We start from the raw sequence: 13901 nt of genomic DNA, 5'->3' as shown, positions 1-13901 counted from the left end.
TTGCTTTACCGCATATACAATGTAAAGAGATTGTTAGTTTCATGTGAATTGTTAAATATGCATTATTTTCACTTTTACTTTAAAACTTTTGTATAAACAATATTCGTCCTTTATTCCTGCCCCGGGCGTGGTTACATCTCTTTCTCGCAGTACGTATAACGCTGCTCGCGTTGTGAAGGGGGGAGCCGAACGTTCGCTAAGGAGATGCCGTTCGTTGAGCTGTTGTCTTGCTGCGTGTTCTGCTTGTCGTGCTGCGCGTCAGTCATTTAAAAGCCTGCGCAGCAGCTGTCCTTCTGTCACACTGCCTTGTCTCGCGGGACGTCAAATTGTCTTTCGACAGATCTCGTCTCGTCTCCCTGGTCTCCCTGACAGGATTGTTTTTTTATAATAGAGAGATGTGTGACAAGATAAAGGGGCTTTGCTTTTGTCATTTGGGCCAAGGGGTTTTTTGTGGTTCCCCTCTCCCTTTAAGCGTTGGCCTTTTTTGTATTGTTTTGGCCTCAGTCTGCCCCTTAAGTGCAGGGCCGGGCCCCCTTTGGGTTGTTGAAGCTTGCTTTATATTTCTAGATGGCCACTCAATATGGGGGGGGGGGGGGGGGTGTCATTACCAATTTCTATACAGCACCCTTGATTTCCTTAGCAAGTTTCCTCAGGTGGGCCTACACCTGCTACGGTTCAAGTCTCACCGTAATCCGAATGTGTAATGAGCATGCCAGGCACTCTATGAGGGGCGAAGGGGGCAGTCGGCCAGCGGGGTCCACATCTGAGATGCTCGGCTCTCATTCCTGCCACTCACAAGAAGCAAGGAACCAAATGAGGATGAGGCGGGTGAACAGAAGGGTAGGCATCATTGTGAAGGGACTTACCCAATATGATTGAGGAATGTAAAAATGTCCAGTGGTGACTGAGCGCTGGTCCGATCTGTCAGGCTTATCACCTGCACAGGAACCCCTGCAAGAAACAGAAAGGAGTTAGAGAAGCTGATAAGTACGGTGGGCTCGAGTGCCACAGGTAGCTCAGGGCACAAGCACACAGATAGTCCTAGTGGCTGTGAGGCTGACTACCCAGAAGGAATTACAACACAATGTAACATCAGGTCATGGGGTGGGGATGTCAGAGCCTATCCTAGAAGCACTGGGGGCAAAGCAGGGACCAGCCCTGGACAGGAAACCAGTCCATCACATCATCATCATCATCATTATGAAGATAGCTGGCATGGTGACATTATGTTAGCACTTCAGACCAGTACAATAATCAACAACTAAATATCATCACATCAAGACTGGCTTAAAGACTGAAGACCACCATGTCAAGCCCCAGTTGGAGATCATCCACCCAAGCTTCAGCTGAAGACCACCTGACCAAACTCAAATACATGATTATCAAACCATGCACCAAGTGATGGCTACATTGTAAAGTTCCAACTGAAGCGTATCTCATCAAGGATCTAACAAAAGACCATCAGTCCAACATGCAAAGCTTCAATTGAAGATCATCATCCATCCCAAATATCAACTGAAGACCACCAGACCAAGCTCCAAGCACCAAGTGAAGACCACCATGTAAAGTCCCACTTGAAGCTCACCTGATCAGGGTCTAACTTAAGACCACCAGTCTGTCTTCAAACTAAGGTCCCCAAGCAGGGCTCCAATTGAAGACCACCTGACCAAGCTCAAACTGAAGACCATTGTGTCAAACACCAAGTGAAGGCCACTATGTAAAGTTCCAACTGAATCCCATCTCATCAAGGATCTAACAAAAGACCATCAGTCCAACATGTAAAGCTTCAATTGAAGACCATCATCCCAAATATCAACTGAAGACTACCAGACCAAGCTCCAGTGAAAGACCATCAAGACAAGCACCAAGTGAAGACCACCACATTCAGGTCTAACAAAATACCTCAAGTTCACCATCAAACTAAGGGTATCATGCAGAGCTCCAACCAGAGACCATCATGCCAAGCTCTGACTGAAGACCACTAAGTGTCAACTAAGGGCCGCTTTGCCAAGTGCCAGTTAAAGACTACACTCCACCATCGTGCAATGTCTAAAGTGAAAACTGCTGTGCCAAATATAGCTAAATACCACCACATCAAGCTCTGTCTGAAGATCACAACTCCACACGCCCGCTGAGGACCATCAGACAGACAAAGCGCCGACTAAAGACCACCCCAATCCACCTCAAGATTGTCACACCAAGTTTCAACTAAAGGCCACTGTGGAAAGCTCCATCAGCAGAACAGAATTCCAAATGCCAACTCAAGACCCCCAGTCCAGCTTTTGACCGACCAACACCGCAGTAAGATGACCCCATGAGATGTCTAACCGAAACTTCTAGCTCATTTAATGACATTCTCAGTCGAGCCTCTAGTCCTTAACCAGCCTCATCGTGAAGGCCGAAGCCCCTGAGGTTTTCCTAACTAACTTTTGTCCCCCACTTCTGTAAATGCAGCCCCTGCAATCCCAGTGTGCCTTTAATGCTTCTCCGGACAGACGGGTGGCACTGCGCCATCTGCTGGTGTTTTTTTTTTTTTTTTCACCTGCAGTGTTTACATTTTGAGATTAAAGCTGAGACCTGACAGACGCACAGCCCCCCCCCCCCCCCACCACACACACATCCCACCCCCCCCCAACATGTTTCAACTATAAACTTGACAGATATACATGAAGGTGGGGGGACTAAAGAATGGTGATTAAATGGCAGGGGACACAGAAATGTGGCTCCTGGAATTGAAGTGAAACCCAGTTAGGCTGATGGTCTCAGTCACCTCATGGACCACCACACAGGCCCCGTCATTCTGGTTTGTCCACCGTGGACAGTAATGAGACTTGTCCCTCAGGCCAGGCCTTTTATAAGAAGACTGTCCACTGAGTGGACTCAGCAACTGCCCTTCAATTCTGTCCACCATCAGCCTTAACAGTGCCCACCCACCACCCCACCTGACCTCACCTCCCCTACCGCTCAGACAGAGCAAGGTCTCCACTGCAGTTATGTTGGCTAAGCAGGATGTGTTGTGTAGTCTGCTGCCCCTCACGGCTGACGTCTGCCTCTCTCACGTCTCCTCACCCATACGGGCTTAAAAGAAAGTTTAGGAAGAAATGACAAGAATGTGACATCAGAAAAAAGTGAAAACCCCCCCACTCGTGTGCTTTATGTCCTCTGAAGGGCACCATTTAGGGTCCTGTGAAGGGGCAATATGGTGTGGTAAGTGAGGTGATGTTATGAGGGGAGTGCACCATAGGGGGCTGTACGGTGCGCTATGTGAGGCCAGCTATATGAGGTGCTATAAGGGGACATTATGTGGGGTTAGCTAGGAGGTGGTAGGTGGGGGCATTATATGGTGGGTTATGAAAGGGGTGCACCATATGGAATGTTACGTCAGACTGCTGAATGTGGGCACTCCGTGGTATGTTATGTGGTTGAATATGTGGTGGGTCAGGTAGAAATTCTGTATTGCGTATTATGTGGGAGATGCGCAGTATGTTATGTCAGGTGAGCTATATGAGGTGTTATGTGGGGGCGCCCGCTATGGTGTGTTACATGTGGCAAAAATACATGAGGTGCTACACAGGGGTGTTATGTGGTGTGTTATGAGGGGGTGCACTATAGGGTGCTGTATAGTGTACTATGTGAGGCAAGCTATATGAGGTGCTACATGGGGGATGTTTTATGGTATGTTATGTGGGGGGCAATATGGTGTGTTAAGTGGGAGTTTGGTATGGGGACACCATATGGTCTGTTTTGTAGGTGAGCTTAATGAAGTGTTACGTGGGGGCATTATAGAGTTTGTTATGACGGAGCACTATAGGGTGCCATACGCTGTGTGCGTCAAGCTACAGTTAGGTCCATAAATATTTGGACAGACAACTTTTTTCTCATTTTGGTTCTGTACATTACCACAATTAATTTTAAATGAAACAACTCCGATGCAGTTGAAGTGCAGACTTTCAGCTTTAATTCAGTGGGGTGAACAAAATGATTGCATAAAAATGTGAGGCAACTAAAGCATTTTGTGAACACAATCCCTTCATTTCAGGGGCTCAAAAGTAATTGGACAAATTAAATAACTGGAAATAAAATGTTCGATTTCTAATACTTGGTTGAAAACCCTTTGCTGGCAATGACAGCCTGAAGTCTTGAACTCCTGGACATCACCAGATGTTGGATTTCCTCCTTTTTAATTCTCTGCCAGGCCTTTACTGCAGCGGCTTTCAGTTGCTGTTTGTTTGTGGGCCTTTCTGTCTGAAGTTTAGTCTTCAACAAGTGAACTGCCTGCTCAGTTGGGTTAAGATCAGGTGACTGACTTGGCCATTTAAGAATTTTCCACTTCTTTGCTTTAATAAACTCCTGGGTCACTTTGGCTGTATGTTTTGGGTCATTGTCCATCTGTATCATGAATCAATTTGACTGCATTTAGCTGGATTTGAGCAGACAGTATGTCTCTGAACACCTCAGAATTCATTCGGCTGCTTCTGTCCTGCATCACATCATCAATAAACACGAGTGTCCCAGTGCCACTGGCAGCCATGCACGCCCAAGCCATCACACTGCCTCCCTCCACCGTGTTTTACAGATGATGTGCTATGCTTTGGATAATGAGCTGTTCCACGCCTTCTCCATACTTTTTTCTTGCCATCATTCTGGTAGAGGTTGATCTTGGTTTCATCTGTCCAAAGAATGTTTTTCCAGAACTGTGCTGGATTTTTTAGATGTTCTTTAGCAAAGTCCAATCTAGCCTTTCTGTTCTTGAGGCTCATGAGTGGCTTGCACCTTGCAGTGCACCCTCTGTATTTACTTTCATGCAGTCTTCTCTTTATGGTAGACTTGGATATCAATATGCCTACCCCCTGGAGAGTGTTGTTCACTTGGTTGGCTGTTGTGAAGGGGTTTCTCCTCACCATGGAAATGATTCTGTGATCATCCACCACTGTTGTCTTCCGTGGACATCCAGGTCTTTTTGCGTTGCCGAGTTCACCAGTGCTTGCTTTCTTTCTCAGGATGTACCAAACTGTAGATTTTGCCACTCGTAATATTGGAGCAATTTCTCGGATGGGTTTTTTCTGTTTTCGCAGCTTAAGGATGGCTTCTTTCACCTGCATGGAGAGCTCCTTTGACCGCATGTTGTCTGTTCACAGCAAATCTTCGCACCTCAGATCAACTCCAGGCCTTTTATCTGCTTAATTGATAATGACGTAACGACGGACTTGCCCACACCTGCCCATGAAATAGCCTTTGAGTCAATTGTCCAATTACTTTTGAGCCCCTGAAATGAAGGGATTGTGTTCAAAAAATGCTTTAGTTGCCTCACATTTTTATGCAATCGTTTTGTTCACCTCACTGAATTAAAGCTGAAAGTCTGCACTTCAACTGCATCTGAGTTGTTTCATTTAAAATTCATTGTGGTAATGTACAGAACCAAAATTAGGAAAAAAGTTGTCTCTGTCCAAATATTTATGGACCTAACTGTAAATGAGGTGCTAAAAAGGGGGAGTTTGTTACGAGGAGGTGCTATATGGGGACACTATATGGTCTGTTATGTAAAGTGGCCAATATGAAGTGTTAGGTGGAGACATTATATGGTGTGTCACGTGAGGCTGCTATATGAGTTGCAACAAGGGGGGGCTGTATGGTATGGTTGGGTGCCATATGGTGTGTTACGAGGGGGTGCTGTGTGGGGTCTGTTATGTGAGGTGAGCTATATGAGGTGTTAAGTGGGGGCCTTATCTGTGGTAATTCTACAATGTGTATAATATGGGGAGTGCACAACATAGGAGGTGCTACTGTATACAGTGTGTTACGTGTCGAGGCTGTGTGGTGTGCTCTGTGCAGTAAAATAAATGCTGTGTTATTTGAGGGGCACTATATGGTGTGCTGTATAGGGGGGCTACCATACACTGAAAAAAAAATGTGATGATTCACACTTAATATTTTCAATCTGAACCAATATAATTCTTTTTAGCTTATTGATCGCACAATTTTTAAGTTGAGGCAAATCATTTAGAGTGATTGGGTGCAATTCACTTGTTTTTTTACTGAAGTAAATCTATTTTTTAAGTTGTTCTTCTTTTTTGGCAGTTGGAAAGCCATCAAACTGGAAAGTTCGACTGAAACAATATACAAACGGCCCCTCAAACACAGCACATGAACAACCTAAAATATTAAGTTAACTGAAATAGGATTTTTACGTTTATTCCCTCCACCATAACTTAATTTGGTACAAACAATTTTTTTTACTTTGATTGAGATCTGAAACCAAATATTTCAAGCTGGGAAAGGTGCTATATAAATAAAATATATTATTATTATTATTATTATTATTATTAAATGACTAATCTTAAGTTGCTTGAAAGAGAAAATTTACGTTGAATGAACAACATCAGTGTTATACTTTTTTCAGTGTATGGCGTGTTAAGAGAGGGCATTGCGAGTTATGAGGGAGGCGCACTATACGGTGTGCTATGGGGGGGGTTGCTATATGGCATGTTATTTGAGGCACACTGCCTAGTGTTTCATGGAGGGCTGTGCTGGGTGGACTGTATTCTGGGTTGTTTTGGGGGCACTACATGGGGATGGTGTCTTGTGAGCTCTGAGGGGGTGCACTATATAGTGTTGTTATATAGGGGGTGTTAAGTGGTGCAGCTACATGACATGTTTTGCTGGGCACACCACAGAGTGCTTAAAGCAGGGGGTTTCGCTTTGGTGTGCTGTGTGCAGGCGCTATATAACAGGCAGGTGATCTAAGGTGCTATGCTGGTGTGTTATGTGAGGCGCTATATAATCTACAAATAACTACGACTTCCCAGGAATTAAATAAAACAAAGGAGTTTGATCCCAGTGAAGTGGCTGATAGCAGGCAGAGTGAGGGGGGACAGACAGACGGGGCGGTGGGCAGGCCAGGGGGTGGGGGGGGGGGGGGTGGTTAGGGCGTCCGCTCATAAAAAGCCCCAATAAATTAAAAGGCCTTCTTTCATTTGAAGGCTGTGAAATTGCGAGCAGGCCCTTTGCTAATTGAATTTCACGCTTGGGCTTTGTCTTTTGCCACTTTGCCTTCTGTCCCAGTAGCCTACCCAGGTGGACAGAAAGGAAGGGGCTGGGAAGAAGTGCGGCGTGGGGGGGTTTCAAAGTTTCCTCAAAATAGCTTCCTTCTCCGTGTGTATAGACAGAGCAGCAGCCGCTCGCACTCCCCCCCCCAACCGCCACGATAATGCCAACCCTTACCGGTCACATGCCTTCGATTGTCCGCCCTCCACCCGCCACCAGGGCTCAGATCAAGGGAGCAACCTCCATGAATTAATCATTGTCCCCCTTTGCAAATAAAAGGGAGATGTCACTCGCCCACTCATTAAAAGTGTGAAATGAGCAGTAAAGGGGATGGGGATGTATGGCCGAGGAGGGGGGGCCAGAGAAACTTTGTCGACCGGACCGGCGGGGCTAATCTTCTCCCCATCTGTGTCTCATTAGCATGTATCACGCCTGTGGATGCCAATCACGGGTAAATAGGCTCATTCTGGAGCCCTTTCAGGGCGCCAATGTAAGCCCTGTTATAATGACACGTAAAGACCTGACAAATATTTTTGGACGAGGGTATTGTCCCCGAATCTCCAAACCCCACCCATCCCACCCACTCCACTCGCTCCCCAGCTTTCCAGCCACCGGAGCTCTTCGAAGTCCTGAGCTTATCAAATCCTCAAAAGCCTCTTAGCGTCCAAGTAGTTAATAATTAGATTAAAACTTCAAATAAATGAAGTGGCAGGATGAATGTGGCAGCCCAGGCTGAGCCTTTTAGTGTTGAGGGGGGGGGGGGGTGTGCGATCGCAGTCTATTAATATGGAGCAGAAGCCCCCCCCCCCCCACCCCACCAAACCGGCCTGCTTGGGACACAAAGGGGTGCAGACACAGTTGTAGGAAAAATTACAGCTTTTAATTCTTCTGGGGGGGGTATGGGATTTGTGGTGGGGGGGGGGAATACCAGCGAGAAAAGACCTGTGGTTAAGAGGTTTAAATACTTCTTAAAATTCTTTTTAATTGCTAAAGCAAGATTTTTTTTGGGGGGGGGGGGGGGGGGACCAGCCTGTTTTAAGGATTTTTTTTTTTTTAAAGGCAATGCTGTGAATCTTAATGGCCGATTCAGGGCTCCTCTGGGCCGCCTTGAGCTGCCACTTTGTGTCCTGATGTGCTCCTCTACCTCGCGCTTGCGACTTTTAAAGCTGCCCCCCCCCCCACCCCCACCCCCCCATCCGATACACGAGAATAAGTAAACTATGAGAGGATTCGGGCTCTTATATGGCACCTTTCATTGCAATTGTTCTTTGTTCTCCCCTTCCTATGCCTACACATCCTAGAGGGGCACGCATCCCACCAAGTCCTTTGAATCACAGGTGGAATTGACCTCAGCTGACCATTTTTTAAAATCTTTTATCTTATATAAAATATTAACAATTGAAACAGTGGGTGTGGATTTTTTTGGAGTTCACTTTACTGCCCCCTTTCTCGCGATTCCTCAGGCAAACCAAAAAAAACAAACAACATAACACAGCGTCCTCCAGCCTGCGGAATCCAATTCATGGCGGCATCAGGTGGCTGTAGGGACAATGCCGGGAGTGGACTGCAGCCCACCCAAAGTGGACATTCACACACACGGCCACCTACCTTAGCAGCACATCTACTGTGTCTAACTTCTAATGGGCAGCAGAAGACCCTTCAACCTCTGCAGTGTATTTCTTAAATTTATTTCAGGGCTCAAAAAGGAACAAGGCGCCCCTCCAGGTCCACATTTTGGGCATTCTGGACAGGTCATGTCCCTGAACTGGACTGGAACACCTCGTATCCCCCCAGAGGAGTTGGAAGAGGTGGTGGGGAAAAAGGGATGTCTGGGCATCTTTGCTTAGACTGTGGGACACATGACTCAGACACTGATAAGCAGCAGAAAATGGATAGATGGATGGATGGAGTAGCTTGTCATCTCAATCCTCACAAAGTGGCATATGTGTGTGTAAGTTTGTTGAGATTGGACCAAGGGTTTGGAATTGTATAAAGAACAAACGCACTTAACTGCTCACATTGAGCCTTATATATAACATTATATTATAGCCTTATATAGAATCCCAAATCTGTTAATCACATTCAGGGTCACAGTTGGCCAGAACCTCTCCTAGCAGCGTTTGGGATAAGGTAGGAACCAGCCATGCTTGGGGTGACAGTCCATTGAAAGGCACATTCACACACAAACAGGGCCAATATAGAAGTGCCAGTTAATGTTTATGTTAAATTAACCACTTTAATAAAAGTAGAAGGTCTGTGTGCCTGTGTATCTGTGTGTCCAACTATGCCTCTGACATTCCAAAAGATGGTGCACCATGAACATTTGTAGTCATAAAATGCATTGCATCTGTCATTCCAACAAATGGCACATCATAAACATCTGCAATAATAAAATGCATTGCATCTGTCATTCCAACAAATGGCACATCATAAACATCTGCAATTATAAAATGCATTGCATTTGTCATCCAACAGATAGTACACCACAAATATTTGTAGTTATAAAATGCATAGCATTTGTCATTCCAACAGATGGCACAACACATTTATAGTAATAAAATGCATTGCATTTGTTAATCCCACAGATGTTGCATCCCAAACATTAATATTGCCTTTATGAATCCCATACCAAATGACATTTAACAGAGACATATGTATTGCATTTGTCATTCCAACAGCTGGTCCATCACAAAGAATTATGTTTTTTGGTACTATTTATTTATTATCCATCCATCCATTTTCCAACCCGCTGAATCCGAACACAGGGTCACGGGGGTCTGCTGGAGCCAATCCCAGCCAACACAGGGTACAAGGCAGGAACCAATCCCGGGCAGGGTGCCAACCCACCGCAGTATTTATTTATTATGCATTTTATTATTACAAATATTTGTGATGAGCCATCTGTTGGAAAGAGAAATGCGATGCATTTTGTTACTACATTCATTACAAAATACATTCTAATAGATAAAACGTTAACTCTAAGGTCTGTGTTGATTACTTACATTTCAACTTGTTTTAGACGGGTAGTGCAGCTAGTATTATATTATGTTTACTATATAATAAAACACTACCTCTCTCTCTATGAGTGTGCGTGTGTATGTGTCTGTGTCCCTCCATGCAGTCTGATTGGTCTGGTTTGCTTTGATCTGATTGGTTAGTTTGGCTTTGGTGACACAATCACCAAAGGAAGTGCCAGGTCAGAGAGGTTGCGGCAAACAAGGAGGAGTTGAGGCATAGGAGGAACGCTGAGAGTCGCCTTCAACGAGGTGAAGTCGTTACAGGAATACGAATGATGTTTTCACAGCAGGTAACGGGGGTCTGTCTGCCATTGGTGGTAGTCAAAAAGTGGACAGGAGGTGAGCAAGGTGCCTTGAAATGAGTGAATCTGAGAGGTAGTCTTCACAGGAATGTTATTGCAGGAGAAAAGTCCTACAAGAGTGGTTGAGACATGTGAGGAAAGGGGGTAAGATGAATACTGAGGGTACGCATAAAGAAAGAGATATCAAATATCAAATATTTTTTAAGAAAAACAAAAACTAAAAAAAAACACAGCAGCTGTTTGGCTGAAATTCCACCAGTGCCAATGTCCAAAAGGCTGACCACAGCACCACCATGCTGTCCAAACTACACTCAGTTGGTAGGAAATCAACATTTGCACATCTCAATAGCCAGTCTGCAGCATCACATGGAACTTTCCAGAAGGCGGCACAGAAAAGACTGACACAAACCTCGTTTGAACTCTAGCTCCAGCATGTCTGGAATGTTGGGAGATGTCTCAGGGTCTTTGGTCATCTGGTAAATGCTTTTAGGAGGGTGATTCTGGAAAAAGACAAAATGAAGAAGTCAATACATTCAGTGTAGCACTTAGACCCGGGCTCAGCTGCGAGCGGGGGTACCTTCTGTGTGGAGCTGGCATGTCCTCCCCACTCATGAACTCTCGTAAGTCTGCTAGAAAAGACCTTGTGCCCACCAATCTCCTGGACTCTGACAAGATCATGGGTACAGGGCGCCTTTGTGGACCATTCTGTACATTTATTTATTTGGCTGACACCTTTATCCAGGAGAGCTTACAACATTTATGATACAATTGGTTCCATTTCTTTTGGTTTTCCAGCTGGAGCACTGGCAGGTCAGGTGACTTGCTCAGGGTCACATGGTGTCAGTAGCGGGATTTGAACCCACAGCCTCAGGGTTTGAACTCCAAAGCCTTAATGACCACACTGCCTGCCTTAAGTGACTGCAAACAAAATTCACCCCCCTCACATACACAACATTGAACCACAGTGGGATTGAAATGGCCTTATTTGATGTTGATCAACAGAAAAAGACCCCTTCACGTTAAACTGAAAAGTGGTATCTGCAAAGTAGTCTAAATGAATGACTGATATTAAATACAAAATGACTGGCCGCCTAATTATTCACGTCAGTCTACGTGCTCAGAGCTTTCTCTGTCATCTTTGGCATATTCTTCTTCTTATTATTATTAAAGCTCCTTCAGCTCTGTCAAGTGTCCTGGGTCCTCTGTCACGTCCGGCCACAAGTTCTCCATTAGACTCCGATGTGGACTCTGACGCGGCCACTCCAGGATTCCTGTGCAGCTTTGGTTTTCTGCTTGGGAAACAAATCGTCTTTCATTCTTTTAGGGCAGACGTTAACGTTTGTCGACACGTAGCCCTGAGGGTGTTTGTCGCAGGGGGTGGAGGGTGACAATCAGCTGTAAACGTCGACAAAACTCGCCGTTATTTTACATACAGACTCCGTTTGCTAGAGGAATGTTAGACTCGCTGACTTGAAGTTGAATCCCTGCGTGTGCGAGGACAGCGTAAACAGCGTCTAGAATGGCACCTCGTGCGCATTATTAATTAATTATTTATTGTGGACTCTTAACTTATTGAACTCCGGTGCAACACATCTGGAGATCGAAAACGGAAGTCAGCTACCTGCATCAGCTGATCGGTCTCCTGCTGATTGGTCCTCAGCTGACGCGCCTACGCCAACGTTCATCCTGAGAGGACTACACGACACTTTAGAACACTTAGACCACTGTCGGGCAACCGGTGCGCCGCGAAAACTTTTGTAAAAAATTGCTAGTGTTTTTCAACTTTTGGTTGAACAGATAACGGTTAATCAGATTGTTGAATAAACGAATGTATTTATTTTGAATGCAAGTTAAAATTTTCGCTGTTCACCATTCATCATAATATCAACACCATAGGTGTCAAAAACACATCTCGTGAGACTTAAAAAATCTCGTTGTTAGAAGACTGTACGGATAGAAGAAGGTGGAGCAAATATGTGCTGATAAACAATCTAAACGTTTACATTAATCAAATTTAAGATTTATCCTTTGATTCCTTTATTAATAAAATGTCTTTCAAACTTGTAAAATTAACTTTTTATTGGCGATTGTCCATAGATTGTGTCGTCACGACTTTATTTATGGGCAGTCCCTCAGGTGCGCCGCGAAAGAAAATGTTTGGACTTAGTGCGCCGCACCTCGAAAAAGGTTGCCTTTCGCCGCTCTAGACGAGAACAGGCCATTCAGCCCAACAAAGCTCGCCAGTCCATTCCATTTATTTCTACCGAAAAAACATCAAGTCGAGTTTTGAAAGTCCCCAACTTGTGATGATATGGAAATAAAAAACGAAAGTCGACTACCTGCATCAGCTGATCAGTCCCCACCGCAGTGCTGATCGCAGTGCTGAACACACTAGTGTGACGGGCCTCCGCCAACGTTCGCCCTAAGAGGACTACACAGGCACTTATCGAACTCCGATTCTGATGTAAACGACATGGAAATCAGAAACCAAAGTCTGCTACCTGCATCAGCTGATTGGTCCCCAGCTGATCGTAGTGCTGAATGTGCTCGTGCAGCTGACGCGCCTACGTCAACGTTCGCCCTGGTGGGACTACACAGATCTGTGGGAGGCGAGCTGGCTACCGGACTTCATCAAACAACGCGGTGTGCTGGTGGGCTCTACAGATCACCAGCCCCTCGACTACTTCAGGTTGTGTTTTTTTTTTTTCGGAAAGTGCCTTTCAGCTTATGAGTGATGAGACAAAGACGCATGGAATATAAGGATGTGAATCCCCGTGCTGTAGAGGCTCATGGAACATAAAGAAGAGTGACATTTGTCATAAAGAAGTATCTTATGTTGATTTATGCGTGCAACCTTTGCGTTGTGTTTTTTGGAAACATATTCAGCCCTGGGACAAAAGGAAAAAAAAACTATTAGCCTTAAAAGAGTTAAAGTTGCAGGTTTCTTGTAGAATCCATCAGGGTTTCCTCTAGGATTGCCCCATACTTTGCTCCATTCATTTCTCACTCACAAGGCTTTCAGGGCCTGCTGCAGAGAAACATCTCCACAGCCCGATGCTGCCAGCCCAGCACCAAGTCTCAAAGTGGGGATGATGTGTTTGTGACCAGATGCAGTGTTCAGACATGGCTCTTTGTCAACAGTAATGGCCAAAAACCTCAACACTGATCTCATCAGACCACAGAACCTTCTTCCAACTGACTCCAGACTCCCATGTGTCTTCTGATGAGAAGTCCTCTGTGTATGTGTTTTTTTTCCTCTTTGCACACGGGAAACAGTTGTTGCCGCTCTAGTCTCTGTCACTGTAGCTTCTCACTCCTTCAGATTTCTTTTGGTGGCCTCCCTCACTTGTCATCTTCAAATTCTGTGGATGGCCTGCACTATTAAATGTCCAGCTCTACTGTACTCTTTCCAGTCCTTCATGATTAATTTAACTCATGTCACACAAGTGCGCTTGGGAGATGGTTTAAGGGCTCAGATATTGGGGTTTCTTAGCCAGACCAGGGGTTGGTGCTGTCATCTGATGCTTTCTCCTATTTT

The 13901-nt window shown here is 45.2% G+C and overlaps 1 protein-coding gene across 7 annotated transcripts in view; it reads right to left on the bottom strand.

Annotated features, from left to right (window-relative positions):
• ass1 (argininosuccinate synthase 1) overlaps window positions 1-13901 on the bottom strand; it is a 136589-nt gene that overhangs the window by 71557 nt on the left and 51131 nt on the right. For all 7 annotated transcript variants that reach the window (XM_028808541.2, XM_028808542.2, XM_028808539.2 and 4 more), the window contains exons 9-10: window positions 10773-10863; window positions 867-951 (exon numbers count right to left, since the gene is read on the bottom strand). In XM_028808541.2, coding sequence (XP_028664374.1) covers window positions 867-951; window positions 10773-10863 — 176 coding nt within the window. The remainder of the gene's footprint in view (window positions 1-866; window positions 952-10772; window positions 10864-13901) is intronic.

The sequence above is a fragment of the Erpetoichthys calabaricus genome, chromosome 9 (genome assembly GCF_900747795.2).
Source record: "Erpetoichthys calabaricus chromosome 9, fErpCal1.3, whole genome shotgun sequence".
Classification (NCBI taxonomy): Eukaryota; Metazoa; Chordata; class Cladistia; order Polypteriformes; family Polypteridae; genus Erpetoichthys; species Erpetoichthys calabaricus.
Note: the sequence above shows the minus strand (reverse complement) of the source record. Positions and strands in the feature narration are given on the sequence as shown.